The sequence below is a fragment of the Citrus sinensis genome, chromosome 7, assembly GCF_022201045.2.
Source record: "Citrus sinensis cultivar Valencia sweet orange chromosome 7, DVS_A1.0, whole genome shotgun sequence".
Classification (NCBI taxonomy): domain Eukaryota; kingdom Viridiplantae; phylum Streptophyta; class Magnoliopsida; order Sapindales; family Rutaceae; genus Citrus; species Citrus sinensis.
This window is the reverse complement of record NC_068562.1, coordinates 29080076-29094589: the sequence shown is the minus strand read 5'-3', so window position 1 is coordinate 29094589 and position 14514 is coordinate 29080076. Positions and strand designations below refer to the sequence as shown.

At 35.8% G+C, this 14514-nt stretch overlaps 1 protein-coding gene and 1 non-coding gene across 2 annotated transcripts; both read right to left on the bottom strand.

The window, feature by feature from the left end:
- Positions 1 to 2878: 2878 nt before the first annotated feature.
- On the bottom strand, positions 2879 to 2964 carry TRNAM-CAU (transfer RNA methionine (anticodon CAU)). Its single transcript is given in 2 exon segments — positions 2879 to 2914; positions 2927 to 2964. It is a non-coding gene; the product is annotated as a tRNA-Met (tRNA).
- A 266-nt stretch (positions 2965 to 3230) lies between these two features.
- Positions 3231 to 6188, bottom strand: LOC102616515 (uncharacterized). The gene is made up of 3 exons (XM_006464161.4): positions 5901 to 6188; positions 4816 to 5567; positions 3231 to 3892 (listed from the first exon to the last, which is right to left on the bottom strand). The coding sequence occupies exons 1-3, from the start codon at positions 6186 to 6188 to the stop codon at positions 3364 to 3366; spliced, it is 1569 nt and encodes a 522-aa protein (XP_006464224.1). The 3' UTR covers positions 3231 to 3363.
- Between the last annotated feature and the right edge of the window lie 8326 nt (positions 6189 to 14514).

Below are 14514 nucleotides of genomic sequence, written 5' to 3'. Positions count from 1 at the left end.
TCTTAATAGTTTGAATCTGCATTCTAAGTGTTTGAATTCTAACTTGTGATTGAGAGATAAACATACTAGTAAGTGTCTCCCAAAGTTGTTTTGAGGTTGTGGAGTCAATCACAATAGCAGGTAGATTTTGTTATATCAACGACATCATCCAACTCAGCAGAAGTTGATCAGTCTTCATCCAAGCTATGAACTCTGGATTAATAGATCTGGATCCATATTCAGTTGAAATTTCAGCTCCATTGTTGTTTCCAGAAGAAAGAAACTGCTTAGGACATTCTCGATCACCATTGATAAACCCTTCCAAACCGTTTCCTTTTATCAATGCTAAAATTTGTGTGCGCCATAAAATGAAGTTGTTTTGATCTAGCTTTACAGGCGTAACAAAACTAAAGGAGTTGTTATTTTGAATTGTATTTGCCATTTATGGCTCTGATACCATGAAAGAAAAGGTGTTTTGTATTGTTTGGCAAGTTAGAAAATGAAAGAAAATAAAAGAAAGTTCTGTAAAGAAGTTTGTAGAACCTTTATTATGTTAGCCTAAAAGGCTACACATATTGTAATTTTGATGATAACAAACATATGTATTAAGTGATTTAATAAATATTGTATTTCACATTTTCACTAGTTTTTTAAGGGTAATATTTATGCAAGTGAATCAAGTGAAATCAAGCTCAAGACACTCAACGGACAACCGCGAAATCAAGAATAAAGTTTAGAGCTCAACGAACAAATTAGTGCGATAAATTCTTGTAAAGCCGGTATGATTTAATTAATGCATGATTTAGCAGTTGAGAAACTCAAGAGATTAATTTAATTAAATAATTTTCATAAACTAAAAGGTTTATTTTTTTAAAGTAAAGTATTTTGTGGATTTGAGTAACTTGGACTTAAATACTAAGTTTTGAAATCTTTGATTTTAATAAGTATTATTATTAAATTTCGGAGTTGGACGTTTTTACAAACATTTGAAATGTTTTGGGTCATACTATAATTTATGAACATTTTGGACTAAAGTGAAAGATTTTGAGAACTTTAAAAAATATGGGTATTATGTTGAAAATGACCTTTTTACGAAATAATAATATCTTTGGGGCCATATCATAATTTCAAAAAGTTTTGGAAAGACAACTATTGTTAGGAAATTCTGAAATTGGATTCATTTGTAAAGTTTTATGACGTTTTAGGCCGTAGTATAATTATAGAAAGTTTTGGGCTAAAAGTGTAATTTTAGTGAACAATATTACTGTAGCAAAATTCAAAAATAACGATAATATCACTGTTCATGAGCGGCTAGCCGGATAAATCAAGCAGCTAACCGCTTGGGCGCGAGAATTTACCTATAACGGTTAATTTTCGGGCTTTAACTATAAAAACTGAACTCCAACTTCATTTTAAGAATAAATGCAAGCATAAATAAGATCATATAACATATATTGAGCTTCTATTTCGCAAATCATCATTTATTGAATCATCATTGAGCTATAATTTGTTATCCACTCTTAAAGAGAGTTTCATTATTGTGATTTTCATTTCTCATCAAATTGTAAGTGTACAAGTGTGAGAAACACTTGGGGTGAAGAGATTGGGGAGATAATCTCTTGTTGTAAAAGTCCATTGACACCTTGAAAGTCAATTGTAAACATTTGAAGCCTTCGGAGGCTTGGATAGTGAAATCCTCAAGCCGGGCGAGCTTGGAGGCGTGGACGTAGGCGGGGATAGCCGAACCAAGTAAAAATCATTGTGTTTGTTTTCTCTTCCCTTACTCTTTTAATATTGTGTTTGATTGAATTTATTATTTTTTATTTTATTAAGGCAATAGATTAAATTGTTGTGCGAATTGTATTGCATAAATTTTAAAATCTCAATTCACCCCTCTCTTGGGTTGCATAATATGCGTTTCATATTACTCAAGCATTACAGCTTAATGAATATAGACTGATATTTATATTAAGCTACAATTTGCTCAACACACACGAGTTTGTTACATCACATAACCATTTGCTGCATAATTAATTTTGCACTTCAGCTCAACCAGCTAACTAACTCTACCGGGTCAGCTTAGTGAATTGATCTGCTACAGTTAGCTACACAGCAACATCATGCTCTGCTCCAGCTTCATTCGATTCACTAACAGTTCAAGTTCACTAATTTGTGCTCTGGTAGTAGTGATGGTGATCGGGCAAATTCCACCTTCTGATTGTTGAGTTGTTTAAAAGCTAATTAAGATAAACTTGATTGCCATTCGTTGTGAATGGGATCATTTTTGCTTATTGGCCAGACAACATTTTGGTTACAAAGTAAACCGACCAAAAGGATAAGATAGACGTTTGGCTTTGCAGCGAGCCCAGCATTTGGTATGAGCATGAAGAAAGAGTAGAGATTGTTAATAATTAAGGCCATGCACGAGGATAATATTAGAGCCATTTTTCAGCTTCTTTTTTATAATGCAATAAATTTGTAATGGTTCAGGATCTGGTCCCTCTTTAATCTTTACCTCCCCGATTTAAATGCAATTATATATGCAAATGTGTGTACCTATGATAGTTGCATTCTTCTGAACTTTTCCTAGTATATGCAAATGAAAGCCACTAGGCAACAATCTCTCAATAATGAAAGCCGCGTTATCCCTAACTAAGAAGTGAATGCAACCGAAAAATGACATTAATTTATGCATCATGGCTGACTGAAAATTGAAGTGCTCCTATGTTTTTTTATTGCTCTCAAGGCAAGTTTATAAAGAACATCGGAATTCAGAAATCTCAAGCAATAAATAAATTGATAACAAAATTGTCAATTAATTTACGGCTTTCACGTGAATTCGTGTAATGAAAAAAACAGTTAATTTCCTCAAATGAAAACCAAACCAAAAACCTATTTGTGGGGTGAGAGAGGCTCGAACTCTCGACCTCAGGATTACTCTGAAAGCTATGAGACCTACGCGCTAGCCAACTGCGCCACCACCCCACCGATGTTTTTTTCGAATGAAATTTGTATTAGGCTGAGCAATACAATTCCCCGGGCTGTGGCTCTGGTTAATCCAAAAATAATTTATAAATTGTTTCAGAAATATATCAGTTGTGCAGTTGCAATATTCACCAGATCATTTATGATGGTTTATAACATCGTGAATTGTTATTCAAGCTAGAAGTTTGGACCGGAATTAACATGCTTGAATTGCAGAATGAACAATCAAGGGATTAACATCATAACAAGAAAACAAATTAACCGCGTGCATAAGTTTTCAAAATGATCCAACTTTTGCCATTAAAATGGTATATCAATTTCGCTAAATCCTATTGTTGAAGCTTTTCCATCATCTGCTCTATTTTATTCACAAGGTCCAACTTTTGCCAGAGAAAGTCATCAGTGTTGTAAGTTTGAGAATGTTACTTGATGGGGAAGCAAAGACTTCTTATCATTATCATCGATATCAGTGCTTTCCTCTCCTCCATGTTCTATGTCAATATCAGTTACTTTCTTTTCATTAAGCTCTTTTGATTCTGAAAACTGACGTTGAGAGTATTTCTCCGATGAAGGAGCGTTGTCCGCTTCTAACTTTTGCATTTCAGATTCTATCAATGCATCCATCCTCGCTCTCTCACGGTCTCTTGGGTACGTGTGATATAGGAAGGAGTAGATGAAGCAACATATAGTCATTGGAATGCCAATTGCAGTGTATAGTGCCTTGGCAAGTGATGCTGCATTCTCTCTATCTGTTTCAAGCTCCACAGAGTTTGATGCTCCTTTGGGAACTGGTTTATAGCCATAAACATTCTGAGCCAGAAGTCCAACAACAGGGGGAGCAAATGATGCTAGTATGGACTCGAATGATCTGTCCAATGCATAGATGCTAGTTCGAGATCTCTCAGGAACTATTTCTGCAAATATTGGACTGTAGGCAATGGTTAAATGCTATGAAATAACATTAAACAACATATATAATATCACAATGATTTTCAGACAGTATTCCTATAGAAAGGAAAGAACATAATGCTGCAAGGTAACCACCATTCAGATCTTTCCTTGGATGTGTTACCTGAAGAAGAAGTCTTAACAATTATGATCGAATGTCGACACTTCTTAGTCAAGCAAAGAAGTATAGTGAATTGAAGATTGCTTATTTTTCGGGAAAAAAACTAGAATAATTCATGAATCATGTCTACATAGTTCTGTCCTTGTAATAGGGTGTTGACAATTTGATGCAGTCCATTAGTCTGATTTCTTGCTGTTATATGGTGCTTATTGAAAATGTTACCAGTTCCCAACATACTTATTTGAAAACTCATGAGTAATATATCTTCAGGTTCTGAAATGATCAAAATAAGATTTGAACCTTTGAGTTTCTTTAGAAATTTCGGACTAAAAACTCACATTTCAGCAGAATGGTATCCTAGACCTAGTGATCATGGTGATTTATATTCCAATAAGCATTTATATGAGCATATGACCTAGAGTAGATCAAAGTTTCCCACCTCAAAAAGGGTGCAAGTTATGCTCTGTTTAAACAATGCTATTGCAGCCATTGCGCCATTTACTCCTTCAAAGAGAAACCCAGACCATTGTTTGGTTTGGTTGTGTTTTAGTGGACATTTACTGTTAACACTGTGTTAGAAGATGATCAAGATAACTTAGAGTGAAACTATTGGAGTTTTGTTCTGGACTACGGATATTCATAAACTTTTCTGCCATGATAAATGATGAAGCAATGGTTTATTGCTCTTCATTATCTTCCACACCCAACCCTAAAACAAAAAACTGGGTTCTAGTTAGTACTAGGACAACGGGAATAATAACCATGTGGTCAAGCATACGTACTTGTTTGTCGCGGGAGCGTTCCAGGATATGCACAATCCCATGATGACCAAGACCAGACCATGCATGAATCCAGTGGATGGATCATCAGGCAAAACCAATAGCAAAACAGCTGCTATAGGAATGGCAGAGCCAGAACTGATTTGAGAGAGAATAATTCTCCCAGAATTTGGTAACCGTTTGGCAAGAGTATCCCCCATCCATCCACCAAATAGACCCCCAAGAGAACCAGCAATTGTAAATAGGGTCATGAGAAATGCTGTTAACCCATGTGAGAAACCAATGAGTTCTAACCACATAGGCGCAAATGACAAAGCTGACCAAGGAAATGATCCAGATACACCTTGAGCCACAATTATTTGGAAAGACGGGATATTTATAACCATCTTCGCTTCTTTGATTAAGTCCTTCATTTCTGACCAAAAGGCCGTATGCGGTTTCTGATCTTTAGCTCTACTCTTACCATCGGAGCAGCGAGGATCTTTAGCAAATAGATGGACTAATATGCCAACTATAACACTTATAAGTCCTACCAGATGAAAAGCAATTCTCCAACCGGGAATTCCCATGAATGACGTTGAAGCTATTAGTACTGAACATAGTCCGCCAATGATGGAGCCAAAGTTTCCTGTTAGTTGTAGCCATCCAAAGGCCATACCGCGGTTGCTTTCATCAGTTGAATCAGCAACAAGAGACTGAATAGATGGTGTGACAATGGCAAGTCCTATACCATTCAAACCTCTTGAGACTGCCACCTAATGAACCAAAATGAAATATGTATTTTGTCAAGCCAAGGAAAACATAGATTCTTACAGTGTTCGTTTGTTCTAGAACTTGGAAAGATTTAAACTCAAACAAACAGGCAGGCTTTATATTGTATAGTATTTTTTTTTTCCTGTACAAATGAATTCACTTTATATATGTAATGTAACCCCCAAAACAAGCCAACAAGTTCCAGATCTGTCAATCATAACCCACAAAGCCAATTCAAAATCTAAATAACGTCAACAAGAAACATATAATAAGGAACCCCATTTAATCAAAAATAATTTTTTGAGAAGGAAAAAGAAATAGAAAAGAGGAAAGACCTGAAAAAAAGTGGTGGAGATGGCAACAAGAAAGGTGGCAGCAGCCCAGAGAAAAGCACCAAGAGCAATGACATGGGCACGGTTGTGATGCACAGACAAGTAAGCAGCCAAAGGGTAACAAGAGGACTGCACAATGGATCTAAACAAAGTGAGTGAGCCCAAGCCTGTGGGGTCTGTACGCAAAGCAGCACCAACCTCTTTGTAAACTCCCGGTAGCAATGACTCATCAGCTCTCTCCATTATTCCTGCAAGATTCACTAGAACCATCGTTAAAGTTTCTGATTTCATCTTGTTAATCCTCTGTTTTCCCGAAGAAAACAGAGGATTTGATGTAGTTGCTCTGTTTTTGATTCTCAGTTTTGACTTGGAATATGGAATATTTTAGGGTGGGGCCGGCCAATAAGAGAGCTTGTGAGCTTGGATACGTGGAGGTTTCTGATTGGTTAATATTGGAGACTGCGAGAGTGCAGTAGTTGTGTTCTTGTCTCAACTTTGTTGGAAAGAAAGTGGCAGTGGCTGCTGCAAGAACTTTGGGATTCATTATCTTTAGGTTAGTACACTCTTATTTAATGTCTAGTAATTTTTCATCGGTTTCTTTTCATTTGGATAAATTTTAGGCAAAGGGACATAACCGAGATTTTAGGTCTCAAAAATAAATTTGTCCTAACAATTTTTTTGTCGTATTTAACTATTTTTTTAATTTTAAAATAACGTTTCGAGATTAAAAAAATACCCACTTAATTAAATGAATGGGCAGCAAGTTAATTGATTTCAAATTCTTGCATTCTCTTAAGGAGTAAGTGTGAAAAATATTATACTCATTAAAGCTTTTTAATTTATTGAAAAATGTTTTAGCTTTAGATTGGACTAATGTAACATAATTTTACATAAAATTTCATATTGATACTCATGAAAGCCTTGTTGATAATGTCAAAAACTGAAGTTAGGACTTTATTGAAAATCAAAGAGACTTTTTGGAGTTTTTCTATAAATACACAAGCCATGCAATGCCTTATAGGGCATCTCCAATGCTTAACATCATTTTGGTGTAACACCAACACAAAAAATGTATCTTTTTCACACCAAATTACTATTTCATTTCCAACCCATTTACACCAAATTTTACACCAAAAAAAATATTCTTCTTTTTATTCTTTTAATTCTCAAGAATTAATTCAATTAACACAATAAATATTATTATTAATATAGATAATTAAGTAATAAGTAATTTTCTATCGATTAACAAAAAAATATAGAAAATTATTAAATGTGCATTTAATTAACTAAATTAGTACATTATGAAAATTAAACATTACTGATGGGTGTCGAAGCCAACAAAAATAAATTCCTACTCTAAATAAATTGTGTATAGTGATTGAGCAGGGTCGTGTCCACAGAGATCGGTAATTAATTAAATCCTTTTGAAACGTAAAACGTAAAATGGGGGAATTGTTGACAATAATAAAAATCAAATTAAAATAACAAGAATGCAAATTAAAGTTGTAATTCAAATTGGAGAAAGCTCTGGTTGAAGGAATTAACTCAGCTTGATTCGACTACTGATCATTGATTCAAATATAGATTATTATTACTCATGAATAGACCGGTTATAGCTACTGAGACCCTCTAATAGCCAATCTCTCCTTAACTAGTCGATAACCAAGGTACGACCGTTGGTTATTTCCCTAATCAATAGACAACCCTAGATACGATCATAGAATTTAATCAATTGACAGCCTGAAAAACCAGAGAGACCCAAATCTTAATCAACACATATGATAATTCATTTAAATTAGATTGTTTATTCTCAAAACACAACTCTCTGCTATGTTATTTGTCACAAGCATTAAATTCTTCATACGATGAATCCTTTAATTGACAATAGATTAAGTTGATAATTAAATAGTGGCCAATTACCTAATTAACAAACATAATCATGAAACTAATTCAGAGAATAAACAAATACCCAAAAAGCAATAAAACAATTAAAGCACAAGAAAGATCTCACAGTAGTGATGAATCAAAGCTTCGTTATCCTTCAACCAGAAAAATAGGTTTAGTTCTTCATAGAGAGGAGAGAAAAATTAAATCTAGGGTTTCTCTTTTTTTTCTCCAATCCAAAAATCCCCCCCTTTTCACAATAGATTCCTCCCTTAAATACTCTCTCTCTCTTCTCTTTTAGAATTCTATTTAAAATAAAATACTAATATCTGAATATTAAATTCGTAATTACAAAAATAACCAAAAATACAAAACACGTTAAACTAAAAACTGCAGGTCCGCAGTTGACAGCACGCGCCCACGCCTTATCAACAAAGTTCTTCTGACGCTCATAATTTCTCCAAGAGAACAATCATCCTTAAACATCATCTTTTAGCTCAATTTTATCACCAATCAATAGAATTGCACCTACAAAAGTAAAACACAAGTAAATCATTATTATTAAGTGCAAAACATAGATATTAAGGGAAGTAAACAATGCAAAACTAGTGCATAAATTGCACTCTAACAAATTCCCCCACACCAAGATGATGCTTGTCCTCAAGCATATAACTCAAGATTAATCTCAAATCTCCACTCAATTCTTATCTCAACTCATCCAAAAACAATTTTAAGTAAGCATACCTCAAGAAATTAAGTCGATCAACATTCGAGAGACAAGGATTTTAAAGCATAGAACTTCATAAGATAGAATAAGAACATTCAACCACCAAGAAGATCCATTCAAAATTCAAGTGCAACAAGATTTAATAGCCCTCTCAATAACTTCACTCCATGTACTCAAAGTGTTTAGGGTGTCATTTATTCACTCAAATCAAATCAAAGAATGCTATTACCATAAGCTTGCTCATATATCACATCTCAATCCACAAAACATGAATAAAATGCAAAAATCTAAGGGTCTTAAAAGGGTTGTAATGGGGTTAAATAGGTTAAATGAAAAAGAAATGTTTACGAAAGAAAAAGAGATCAAAATGAGAAGAATGAACTCATTGAATGAACTTATGATATCAAAATGCTTATTTCTACTCAAGTCACCAAGAATGTAAACATTTTTTTTTCTTTTTTTTTCGATTTTTCTTTTTCTTTTTTTTTCTCTTTTTTTGTTGTTTTTTTTTTTGAATCAAACAAAAGAAACGAACCTTGCACAATTTAATTCAAGCATAATGCTTGTTGATCTAATTGAGAAACTTTATTACAAGGTAGAAAAAGCAACAAAATATATCCACACAATGAGTCCAAAAATCTCCTTAAATTAAGGCTCAAAAAGAAGAAAAATGGTTCAGTAGACGGAGAAAATTAGATGGGTAATGGTTAAGGCTCAAACAAAGATAGCAAATAAAGGTCTTCGGGTAGAGAAAAAAAAAATGCGAGAATAGAAAAATGGAAAAGGGTTTGCCCTTATCATTTTAATGCATAAAATCCCGTAATGCGGCTTCAACATGCATAACAAAGCAAGTTCTAGAATAAACAAACTAAGATTGATATTCACACAACAAAAATATTAGAGCAAAGTGGTTGCTCATAGGCTCAAATCCTCACAAAGTTGGTAAATTTGCTATCAAATCATGTACACTCTTCAAATGAATCAACCATCAATAGTGGTGTAGAATGAGAAGAAGGTATGAGTGATATATAAAAGAAAAGGTAAAAATGATAAGAAGTGAGAAAGATGTATGTAGTAATATGAAAAGTGAAAGATAAAATGTGAGTGATGAAAGAGTATGATAGAATAAAAATAGATGTAAATAATTTGAGATAGATGGGAAAAGAGTAGTGAGAGAGAGAGGAAAAGAAAATTAATAATATATGAAGCATACTAACTCCAAAATCATTTAAGGATGAGTAGAGTGAAAACAATAATTCCAGACATCAATAATGCAAAAATCGCTCCCCCACACCAAGAACTGACATTGTCCCCAATGTAAGATAATCAAAGCTCACATAAAAATTAAAGCGTAAGGATAAAAGATTAAGGGCAAAAACTTCCCTGAATTGTGAGCTTTGATCCTCATAACGTCTATGGGCTTGGCGGGAATGGTGGGATAAATCCCACACTCTTGAAGTATGCGGCCAAATTCTGCTCCATCTTGTCACGGATTTCGATTCACGCGCCTGGAATGCAGGTCGTAGGCTGGTTGTGTTGCGATTGCTGCTCGGCTGGAGCTTGCTTGATGGACGCGGGATGGCACTGATTGTGTTGCGCGCGCGCGCTGGGGCTGCTGGATCTGCGCGCTGTGTGGTCTGTGTTGTGCGCGAGAGCTGGGCTGACGCTGGTGCTGCGTTGCGTTGCGCGCGCGGGACTGATGTACTGCGCGAGGGTGATTGCTGGATTGATTTGCGCTGTGCGCGCGAGCTGGAGCTGAGGATCTGCGTTGCTAGGCGTTACTGCTGCTGCTTCGCGGGATGTGTTGCGTGCACGGTTGCTGCTGATTTCGCACAATGGTGATGGCTGGGGCTTGCTGCGTTGCACGCGGCTGCTTTCGCTGGTGGGACTTCGTTGCGCGCTGCTGGGCTGCGAGACACGGGATGCTGGTGTTGCGCTCACGAGATGGTGCGTTTTCCGGCGGGCTGGTTTGCTGCTGGTGTGCTGCAAGCGGCTGGAGAAGAAAACAAGTTCTGGAAAATTAGGGATTTTGTGAACAGTGAATAGTGAACAGTGATTTTCGATTTTTGGTTTTTTTTTAAATAAATAAATAAATAAAAAGAAAGAAAGGAACGAAAAATAAATAAATAAATAATTTTTTTTTTTTTTTTAGTGATGAATCACTTTGAGACACTAAAAATTTCAGAAATACTTTTCTAATAAGTACGTGGGCACGCCTTATAAAAAATTTTCTTCTAACCAAAATAAGCAAACGCATTAAATTTCAGAAGTACTTTTCTATTAAGTACGTGGGCACGCCTTAAAACTATGTTACTTTAAAAATTACAGAAGTACTTATTAGCTAAGACGTGGGCACGCCTTATCAAAAATTTTCTTCTGACCAAAATAAGCAAAAGTTTTTTTTTTTAATCAAAATTAAAAGAAGATATAACAAAAACCAAAACAAATAAAATCATTTGGGTTGCCTCCCAAAAAAGCGCCTTTGTTTTATGTCTTTGGCTAGACACATTTATGCATCAATCTCCATAATTGGGACTCTCGAGAGCCACATTCTCCACAATATTCACCGAAAAACCTTCATAAAAAGGTTTTAAGCGATGACCATTAACCTTAAAAACTTTGTCAGAGGTCGGACTCCGAATCTCAACTGCACCATGAGGAAAAACATTAGTAACAATAAAAGGTCCAACCCAGCAAGATCGTAATTTACCCGGAAAAAGTTTAAGCTTAGAATGAAAAAGAAGAACTTTTTGACCAACAGAGAACTCCTTTCTCAAAATCATTCTATCATGAAATGTCTTCGTTTTTTCCTTGTAACAAACTTCCTGCACTATAGGGTTAATAACATCCACAGAAAATACCGAATGTTCCTCACTAGGATATTTCATGGCATCATTCATATTGAATTCTATAACCTCTCCATCAAACTCCATAGTGAGAGTCCCTTTATGTATATCCATTTTAGTCCTAGCAGTCTTAAGAAAAGGTCTTCCTAGCAAAATTGGGACAGAATTAGAGGAGTTATCATCTTCCATATCAAGTACATAAAAATCAGCAGGAAAAACCAACTCATTAACTTGTACTAAGACATCTTCTAATAACCCATCAGGATATGCATTAGACCTATCAGCTAGTTGAATTATCACGCCAGTTTCTTTTAATGGACCAACATTCAAAGATGAATAAATGGAACGAGGCATGACATTAATAGAAGCTCCTAGATCTAACATAGCCTTTTCAACTCTAACACTACCAATTTTACAAGGGATAGTAAACATACCTGGATCCTTGCACTTAGGAAGTAGTTTCTTTTGGAAAACTGCTGAAACATTCTCCCCCATGTGAACTTTTTTATCTCCTCTTAATTTTCTCTTGGAGGTGCACAGTTCCTTAAGGACTTTAGCATATCGAGGTATTTATTTTATAGCATCTAACAAAGGAATATTTACCTCAACCTTGCGAAATGTCTCAAGGATGTCTTTATCTTGTTCCTCCTTCTTGGATTTTGCAAACCGGCTTGGAAAAGGAGGAGGTATCACAATAGGTAGGGGTTTCGCTCTGGTGGGTTGTGCATCTTGAGATTGAGGCATCAATTCATTCTTCTCAAGCTCATCTTCTACATGCTTTGTCACTTTCTTACTAGGCTCTTGCAACTCCGTCCCACTTCTAAGGATGACAGCACTAACGTTTTGCTTTGGATTCACCTCAGATTGTGAAGGCAATCTCCCTAATACTTGAGACTCCAGACGGCTCACTGTAGTTGCCAATTGACTCATTTGGTTCTCCAAGTTCTGAATGCTTGCTGTAGTTGCCTGCTGAAATTGTTGAGTGTTAGTCGCAAGTGATTTAACAATTTCTTCAAGAGATATACCTAACTTGGAGTTTGATTGTGGAGGTGCTGGTTGTCTTGGTGGATACTGTTGTGGGAATCCTGACGGCCTAACTCCATAGCTGAAGTTGGGATGATCCTTCCATCCCGGATTGTATGTTTGTGCATAAGGATCATACCTCCTCTGAGGCATGCCTGGAAATCCTCCAACTGCATTGGCTTGTTCAACGGGTTCTTCTTGGAGTGTAGGACACATATCAGTTGAATGACCCATATTGTAACAAATGCCACAAGTCTTCACCTGTTGCACATTGCCTACAACAAACTTTTCCACAAGAGAAGTAAGTTTATCTAAACGTTGTTCAACAGAAGAAATATTTACCTCATTCACCGTTCTTGAAGTGGCATCTTGTCTGCTGCCAAATTGTTGTGCGTTGGCAGCCATATTTGATATCAGCTCCCTTGCTTGAGTAGGGGTCTTGTTCACCAACACGCCTCCACTAGCAGCATCTATCATACTTCTATCCATCAATGATAGTCCTTCGTAAAAATATTGAATAAAAAGTTGATCAGAAATCTGATGCTGAGGATAGCTGGCACACAATTGTTTGAATCGCTCACAATACTCATACAAAGTCTCCCCAGGAAGTTGTCTGATCCCACAATATCTTTTCTGATGTTGGCAGCTCTTGAAGCAGGAAAGTACTTCTCAAGGAACTGCTTCTTCAAACCATTTCACGTTGTAATCGATCCAGGAGGCAAGTAGTACAACCAATCTTTAGCTAGCCCATCTACAGAGAACGAAAAAGCACGCAGCTTAATCTGCTCTTCAGTCACGCCTTGTGGCCTCATACTTGAGCACACAACATGAAACTCCTTAAGATGTTTATGAGGATCTTCACCTGCAAAACCATGAAACTTGGGTAATAAATGAATAAGACCAGACTTTAATTCAAAATTTACCTCCAAATCTACATATTGAATGCAGAGTGGTTGCTGATTCAAGTCTGGTTCAGCTAACTCTCTAAGAGTTCTTTCTACAGGTGCAGGTCTATCCATCACTTGTTCTTCTGAATTGCTAGATGATTCAACTAAATCAGGCACTGTATCTGTTTCAGAAAGCAAAGGCGACGAGGATCGTTGCTTAGCTCGCTTCGTCTGCTGTCTCACCTGGCGAGCTGTCTTCTCAATTTCAGGATCAAACGAAAGTGTACCTGTACGAGAAAAACGAACCATACACCAAGTAAAACATAAAAAGGATTAAATAAATGACACCAATCCCCGGCAACGGCGCCAAAATTTGATGGGTGTCGAAGCCAACAAAAATAAATTCCTACTCTAAATAAATTGTGTATAGTGATTGAGCAGGGTCGTGTCCACAGAGATCGGTAATTAATTAAATCCTTTTGAAACGTAAAACGTAAAATGGGGGAATTGTTGACAATAATAAAAATCAAATTAAAATAACAAGAATGCAAATTAAAGTTGTAATTCAAATTGGAGAAAGCTCTGGTTGAAGGAATTAACTCAGCTTGATTCGACTACTGATCATTGATTCAAATATAGATTATTATTACTCATGAATAGACCGGTTATAGCTACTGAGACCCTCTAATAGCCAATCTCTCCTTAACTAGTCGATAACCAAGGTACGACCGTTGGTTATTTCCCTAATCAATAGACAACCCTAGATACGATCATAGAATTTAATCAATTGACGGCCTGAAAAACCAGAGAGACCCAAATCCTAATCAACACATATGATAATTCATTTAAATTAGATTGTTTATTCTCACAACACAACTCTCTGCTATGTTATTTGTCACAAGCATTAAATTCTTCATACGATGAATCCTTTAATTGACAATAGATTAAGTTGATAATTAAATAGTGGCCAATTACCTAATTAACAAACATAATCATGAAACTAATTCAGAGAATAAACAAATACCCAAAAAGCAATAAAACAATTAAAGCACAAGAAAGATCTCACAGTAGTGATGAATCAAAGCTTCGTTATCCTTCAACCAGAAAAATAGGTTTAGTTCTTCATAGAGAGGAGAGAAAAATTAAATCTAGGGTTTCTCTTTTTTTTCTCCAATCCAAAAATCCCCCCCTTTTCACAATAGATTCCTCCCTTAAATACTCTCTCTCTCTTCTCTTTTAGAATTCTATTT